Source organism: Nanorana parkeri, unplaced genomic scaffold, assembly GCF_000935625.1.
Source record: "Nanorana parkeri isolate BGI_ZX_2015 unplaced genomic scaffold, ASM93562v1 scaffold621, whole genome shotgun sequence".
In the NCBI taxonomy this organism is placed as follows: Eukaryota; Metazoa; Chordata; class Amphibia; order Anura; family Dicroglossidae; genus Nanorana; species Nanorana parkeri.
In genome coordinates this window covers 932,892-940,811 of record NW_017306889.1, presented here as the reverse complement: position 1 = coordinate 940,811, position 7,920 = coordinate 932,892, and the positions used below count along the sequence as shown (strand labels likewise).

At 43.7% G+C, this 7,920-nt stretch overlaps 1 protein-coding gene across 1 annotated transcript in view; it reads right to left on the bottom strand.

Moving 5' to 3' along the window:
- SMU1 (DNA replication regulator and spliceosomal factor) overlaps window positions 1-7,920 on the bottom strand; it is a 20,357-nt gene that overhangs the window by 10,605 nt on the left and 1,832 nt on the right. The window contains exons 2-3 of the mRNA XM_018562998.1: window positions 5,488-5,698; window positions 3,237-3,389 (exon numbers count right to left, since the gene is read on the bottom strand). Coding sequence (XP_018418500.1) covers window positions 3,237-3,389; window positions 5,488-5,698 — 364 coding nt within the window. The remainder of the gene's footprint in view (window positions 1-3,236; window positions 3,390-5,487; window positions 5,699-7,920) is intronic.

Here is a 7,920-nt window from a genome sequence, read left to right as displayed (position 1 = left end):
GGGTATGATGGTGGAATGGGGTGCAGAGGACGGGTATGATGGTGGAATGGGGTGCAGAGGACGGGTATGATAATGGATTGGAGTGCAGGGATGGAGAGGACGGGTATGATAGTGGAATGAAGTGCAGGGATGAAGAGGACAGGTATGATGGTGGAATGGGGTGCAGAGGACTGGTATGATGGTGGAATGGGGTGCAGAGGACTGGTATGATGGTGGAATGGGGTGCAGAGGACGGGTATGATGGTGGGATGGGGTGCAGGGATGGAGAGGATGGAGAGGACGGGTATGATGGTGAAATAGGGTGCAGAGGACAGGTATGATGGTGGAATAGGGTGCACGGTGTCGGTTCCCCGGGTTCCAGGCTCCTCGGGGCACTCACTGTCTGAACATTCCCTCCATGTCTTTGATCTGCTGAACTCCTTGAACTCGGTGTAGGGATTGAAGACCCTCATGCTGGGCTGCTCCCTCTCCCCGTCCTCCGGGTCCCCCATCCGCAGCCGCCAGTTCAGCCTGGATGCCAGCTGGTCCCCAGCCATCGTCCCCGCCCCCCCGGCTCACACTTGTCGCGCTCACATCCCTGGCACCCGTCATGTGACCGCAACGGCCCAGCTAGATGTAAGGAGCACCAGGATTGGAGGAGAGCCGGGGGCTGGACCGTGGTGTGTGCGGTGGGCATGGCGTGCGCGGCGTGACGAACAGACAATTTAATAGATGGCCGACTAATCGACGATGGAAAACGTTGACAACGTTTTCCATCGTCGATTTTAATCAACTAAATCGAATAGTTGTTGCAGCTCTAAAGCAAACACACCAATAGGGCCTATTTTACCTAGCAAAGGATTTGTTTCCATCCAATTCTGAGGTATTCATGTGTTTTGAGTGAGTACACAAGTTTATTAGTAGGTTAGATGGCACCAGTTTAAACAGTTTAGCAGTTCTGAGATTTACACAGCTCTGCCACACCACATGGCCCAGTCTGGCAATAGATCTAATTTTTCTCTTTTTAGGTTAGAGTAAATTCCCTTTTCCAGGCGAATTTGGGAAAATGACTAATCTGCTCCCTCTACCCCACACCGCTGCACTTGCTCCTTCCCCTCTGCGGCTGCCGGAGAGGGAGCACATTGCTGGCAGTAATTCTATTTTCCATAAAAGGAAAGTGGAATTAACCTTTAAGTAACACTTACAGGTCTTCATTTTTCATCGAGTCTGTGACTGGACAGTTATAGAATAGGGCTACAATGAACGATTATTTTCATAATCGATTAGTTGGCCGATTATTTTTTCGATTAATTGGAATAAAAATACATATGACAACAATTGCAGTGTTATAAAGTTTACTTCAGAACAAAACTGCATGCAAATTTTTTGCAATTACACTGCACTGGAACGCACGTCATTGCAGTACTAGGTGTTCTAGTGTGGGCGATCACACTGCGGGCGGGAGGCACGTTTGCGATGCCACTGAAATGAATGGCACCACAAAACACATCCCGCAACAGAATATGTTAGACCGAAACGAAAACTGACTTTTCCCACCTTTTTAATAATTAATTGCCACCTTTGTATGTATTATTTTAGACATTTTAATTAGTTTCATGGACTTAAAGTAATCTGAATTTTAAAACTTCACGTCAATATAATAAAATATCAAACCATATATTACAAACACACACACTTGCTAAAAGTATTGGGACACCCCTCCAAATCATTGGATTCAGGTGTTCCAATCACCTCCATGGCCACAGGTGTATACAAATCAGGCACCTAGGCACGCAGACTGCTTCTACAAACATTTGTGAAAGAATGGGTCGCTCTCAGGAGCTCAGCGAATTCAAGCGTGATACCGTGATAGGTTGCCACCTGTGCAATAAGTCCATCCATGACATTTCCTTGCTACTAAATATTCCACGGTCAACTGTTAGTGGTATTATAACAAAGTGGAAGCAACTGGGAACAACAGCAACTCAGCCACGAAGTGTTAGGACACGTAATGACAAAGCGGGGTCAGCGCATGCTTTCCAATATCAGTACCTGACCTCACAAATGCGCTTCTGGAAGAATGGTCAAACATTCCCAAAGACACACAACTAAACCTTGTGGACGCCTTCCCAGAAGAGTTGAAGCTGTTACAGCTGCAAAGGGTGGGCCAACACAATATTGAACCCTACGGACTAAGACTGGGATGTCATTATTTGCGTGTAAAGGCAGGCGTCCCAGTCATCAGTTGAGAGTTAGCCATGAATATTGGCCTCACTCTGGCGCATGCAGCAATACCTGTGTAGCGAAATCCTCATTTTCGTATGCAAGTGCACCTGACTTGCGTTTCTGTTAGTATGTGTGAGTTCGGGGGAGTTAAAACTTTTTTTGGGGGGGAAGGAGTATTTTTTAATTTTTTTTTTTACTTCATTGCCATCACATGGGGGCTCACAAGCCCCTTATGTGATGGTTTATTGAAGTTGACAGGTTCTCTCGTGTCACCTTTCCATTTCACCGGAGAATGACAGCTGCCTGCTGAGGGAGCTGAATGTAAACAAAGCAGGCAGTGGATGTGAGCAACTGGCTAGTTTAAATTGCAATAGCCATTAGCAGGCAGGCTATTGCACCTGCCCACTGCCTGCTGTCAATCAGCAGAGGAGGGAACTGGATAGGAGACTTGACGCTGGCTTTCTAGCGCCAGCAGAAGAGGGAGCATGGGGGAGCAGCGGAGGCGGTTCGTGGGCAGCATCGGAGGCAGCAGAGGATTATCGCGGGCGGCATCAGAGGAGGATCGAGCGGCTTCAGTGGTCTGTGTCCCCTCTGATTAAAGGGTAAACACACCACAGCATGCAGCGGCTCCCAGCTAGGAGTAGAATTGAGAAGCAGAGCGGCAGCAAAAATGTAACTGATCGGAAACCAACTAAAATCGACAACAATTCTTATTATCAATTAGTTGCTGCAGCCCTAAAGAAGAACAAAAGACTAATCAGCTCATCTCTGTCACTCTGCTCTTTCTTCCTATCAACATACCCTTTAGGTGACCTGACCCATTTTAAATGTATCTCTTTAAAAGGAAGATATCCAAACTAAAGCTGCTGGAGTATTTAAAAAAAAAAAAAATAGATTAAATATATGCAAGTTCATTAAAAATTACTGAAAGCAGAAACCTGACTGGTTAGGAAGTGTTTCTGTACGATAGCGTTTTGTACCGTTATTACAATAACCCCATAGAAGTCAAACTATTTCAGATCAAAACATACCTCACGTGGGTCAAAATATGATCTAGCCAAGAGGTTTTCCAAGTGAATGTATCTTTCTGGCTGGGTCTGTTTCAACATGATCATGGGATCAGTCTGTCTCAGGAGAGATCTGGCAGCTCCCAATTCACGAAGTTCAATCAATTCCAATACAACCTGGAAATTGTAACAATAAAACACAAATAAGATATCATACATACACTATTGCAATGCTTAAGGAAAAATAGACATAAAATTAAAATGCTATGAATTAATTACTGTGCAATATAATATAAATACTTTAAATAGGGTTTCACAAGCATAAGCAATTTATAATGCAATATTCATGACGGTACTTCATACATAGATCAGAGATTCGCTCTGATGTCCAATCAGTATCTTTGATAAAGGAATACTTGGATAACAGACTGCACTGATTTAGACTGCACTCTAGCAACAAGCTAGAGACGCAGAAAGCTTCTCTGATTACTGTGCCTAAGTAGAAAGTAGAGCCAGCATATATTGTGTAAATATGTTTTCCTTTTTTTTTTTAAATAAGGAAAATTGGTCAGGTTTTCATTACTGTGTGAGCTTCACCTTTACAGAAGTCAACAGAGCATTGCCATTTTTATTTTAACTGTAATGTCTTCCTTTTTATTATAAAGCACTGCACAAACTGTTGGTACTATAAACATCCTGTATAATAATTAGAGGTGCACCGAAATAGAAATTTAAAAACCAAAAAGAGACATAAAAATTGTCAGGCCGAAACCGAAAATGTTTTTATTTTAATTTTTTCAAATTTTTATGAACATTTTAACTTTTAATATTTATTTATTAAATATTTTTATTTTTTACTTTAATGGGCTTTGGGGAAATATTAGGAGTCTAAACAGACCCCTGATATTTCCCTTTTAAAATATAAAAAAAAAAAAAGAGATTGAGAACACAAAGTCCTCTCTCTTTTTCTGTATCCCCTGTTATCAATGAACAGGAATCCTCTATGAGTGTTCCTGTTTATTCATAACATGAGGACAGAGTATGTTTACTATAACTACAACTATGAATGAACAGGAGGTGATGTAGATCACTGCCATTCATTTATAATTGAGGATATAGTAACCATACCATATCCTCAATTATCTACACTCAGCGATCACTGATCACTGAGTGTTTGCTCTCCTCTCTGACACAGGAGGCTGAGCGAGCAGAGCGGAGAGCCCAGCTTCCTGTGACAGCGCTGTCTCCGCCCCCACACCGCTCTGCGATAGGCGGCCGAGCGGTGTGGGAGGAGAGACACTGGCCGCTCACAGGGCTCGGCCGGCTGTCACTTTCTCTCCTCCCCGCTGGGACACAGAGCAGCGTCCAGCGGGGAGGAAAGAAATCAGGGATGCGCCGATGTATCGGCACAAAAATGGCACTTTCGGCATTTAGCCAAAAGTGCCATTTTCGGCCGATATGTTTTGGCGGCTGATATATCGGTGCATCCCTAAAAATAATACAATAAAAATATTTAGGAACCTAGAGGACTCCTCAAAGGACTACAATGAAAATATATATTTTCCATAAGGCAAACAGGAAGATTAGTCAATCTCTGTTACACGTATAGTTTTTCCCCCAATCATATCAAGGTGTTAAAAACCTCGTTTCCAAGTACAGTTTGTATTGATATATGTACAGAAGTGTGAAGCCATGTTTGCTTTTTAGGCTCCTTCTTTGCACAGTGCTACACAATGGTTCTGGTTTATTGCTCCTCCTTAAGCTAGCAATACACTGCTACATTTCTGCTGAAATTTCTCGATTCCTCCATCAATGCTCAAAGAGTGTGGATGGAGGAATCTCTTTTGCTGAACACCTGAACAGTAATTGTATCTGACTGGATGCAGTCATTGTTTAGCAGACACTTTTTCACCTGGCTCCTTTTAATCAACTTTTGTGGGTTTGAGTGGTGTCGACGGAGCCACCTACGGCTACAATTTCAGCGGATTTACCTAGAATTGGTCGGAAATCAAAGCAGTGTATGGCCAGCTTTAGAGTGCAGTTTGAGTAGACCAACACGTTGATACAATGCACTTCCAGTGTTACTGATATCTTGTCTCAGCAGCCGTTAGACAAAGAAATTAATCTACTTTGTCCCTACTGACTAATATACAAATCTCTACATGTAATAAAAGAAAAACTAATAGAAGAGCAAAATTATAAAAATGTGGAAGTCACATACTACAGGATCATAATACTATACAAAATAAATGGCATTTATCCACTACATCCTTACCTGTTCATAGAGATCAATGAGTGTCTTGTCTGGCAGCTTAAGTGACTGTATGGCTTGCAGGACAGTATCCCAATGCCCACTGTTAATGTCCGCCACAAAACTCTCAATACTGTCCACAGTGTTTAAAGACACCGTAGTTTCCTCTTGCAATGTAGCCAATGTACGATGCAAATTATTTTCTTTTAGGTATTGCATAATAAGACGTATGACACTGAGGAGACAAAGCAATTGTTTGTTAAACTTTCCTTAGTACATTTTAGCACAACGTATATATGTGGCCAAAACATTTATTTTTTTCCTTTTTATACAGTGGGGGAGGATTAGATCCCCCATTAGCATTTAATGCTCTCTTGACCCTGTTAGGAGGAGCAGGTGAATCTCCAACAAAACAGCAATGCAAAACCTCCTTTGCAGATAAGACTTTTTTTTAGATACGGGAAGCTAGAATCTCTATCAGATTTCCTTCCCAATGCGTCACCATTGGAGATTTCCTTCCCAATGCGTCACCATTGGAGATTTCCTTCCCAATGCGTCACCATTGGAGATTTCCTTCCCAATGCGTCACCATTGGAGGTTTCTTTCTTTTCTAATCACAACATTGTTACTGGGACAAGTGGGGTGATATCAACAAGACTTTAGAAGGCAATAAAACCCTGACATAGATTAAAACCCTTCTCCACTCTATCCAAAACTAACAGTTATTCAGAAAAGGGTGAAGAGTTTAGAGAAGGCAGGAGAAGTGACCAATCTAGGACAACATCGCTGAACTGGAAAGTGAGCTGATCTGAAGATTTATTTCCAAATCAGCTATTTTGGCCCAGATTGTTCACTTCGTAATAACAGGCTGAAAGTTAAACTAAAGGGTTTATTCCCAAAAGTAGGGATGCACCGATAATTTTTTTTTGTGGTACTCGCCGATACCAATTAGAGTACTGGAAATCCCATTCAGGAAGCCAGGTGGCGTGTAATGACTCGCCACCCGGCTTCCCGATAAACAAGAAAGCCGACCCATACGAATCCCCATAATAATAAGAATAAGATCAAGCATGTCTCTGCAGTGTGAATCTCTGCCCCCTCTCACCTCGGCATGTCCAGCCTGCCACCCCCGGGGCCTCTCCAGCCAGGAGCGGCCTTCCTCCGGTAGCCAGCTGGAGCCGTCTTGCTGGCCAAGTATGGAAGCCAGGCGCCGTGTAATGACGCCGCACCCTGCTTTCCGATTGGCCGGGAGGTCAGCTCCATGCTCCTTCGTCATGAGATGACGAGGGAGCATGAAGCCGGCTTCCCGGCCAATCAGAATGCCGGGGGCTGCGTCATTACACAGTGCCCAGCTTCCTGATTGGCCAACTTCCCGACCAATCAGGAAGCTGGGCAGCACATAATTATACGCTGCCCGGCTTCCAGATTGGCCGTGAAATCGGCTCCATGCTCTCTCATCACAAGTGACGAGAGAGCATGGAGACGCTTCCCGGCCAATCAGGAAACCGGGCAGCGTGTAATGAGGCGCTGCCCGGCTTCCTGATACAGGAAGTATCAGGCTAGGCATCGGAGCATTTGGGCGAGTACGAGTACTCTCCCAAATACTCGGTATCGGCACCGATATCATCAGTACCAGTATCGGTGCAATCCTACCCAAAGGAGTGAAGAATTTGGAGAAGGCAGGGGAAGTGAACAATCTAGGACAACACAGCTGAACTGGAAAGTGAGATTTGCAGATTCATTTTCAAATCAGCTATTTTGGTCTACATTGTTCACTTCTCCTGCCTTCTCCAAACTCGTCACCCTTTTGTGAATAACCCTGTAAAAAATGTCTTGGCTAGAGAATCACTTTAATGGAGGAGTTTTTAATATATATGTCTTCTGACTGAAAGTATAAGAGAATGTGGTGTTTAATCAAAACAGTTTTAAAGTACTATACAATACTGATCCAGGTCTCATCTCTCTCCATTTAAGCTTGTGCTAAGTGCTGGACCTTTACAGGTTTATGTAAATATTGCACATATTCATCCCCATAGACTTCTATGGCAGTGGCTGAAAAATGTATACAGGAATCATTTCTTATGCATTTCATGCCTAACCACCATCTCCTTCCCCATCTAGTAACTAGTTTTCCATTGACAAAAACAAACATACTCAAGCCTTAAGAATTTCTGAAAAAAACAAGCAAAAAACTAAGTCACCTAATAACACTCACCTCAAGTATAATTGGGGGCTTAAAGGAGGATTATGAGGCGAGTGATTTTCACTCAGCCTCATAATCTGAGCCGACGTGTGGCAATGAAACTGTCACAGGTCGGCTCAGTAGATCGGGAGGTGAGCGAACATATACCGTCGCTCGCTCACTTCTCGATCTATGCCTGCAGAGAGCAGTGACTGTCACTCACGGCTCCCTGCAGGGATCCCCCCCCCCCGATCCTCCAGCCCTGACTGGCGTAA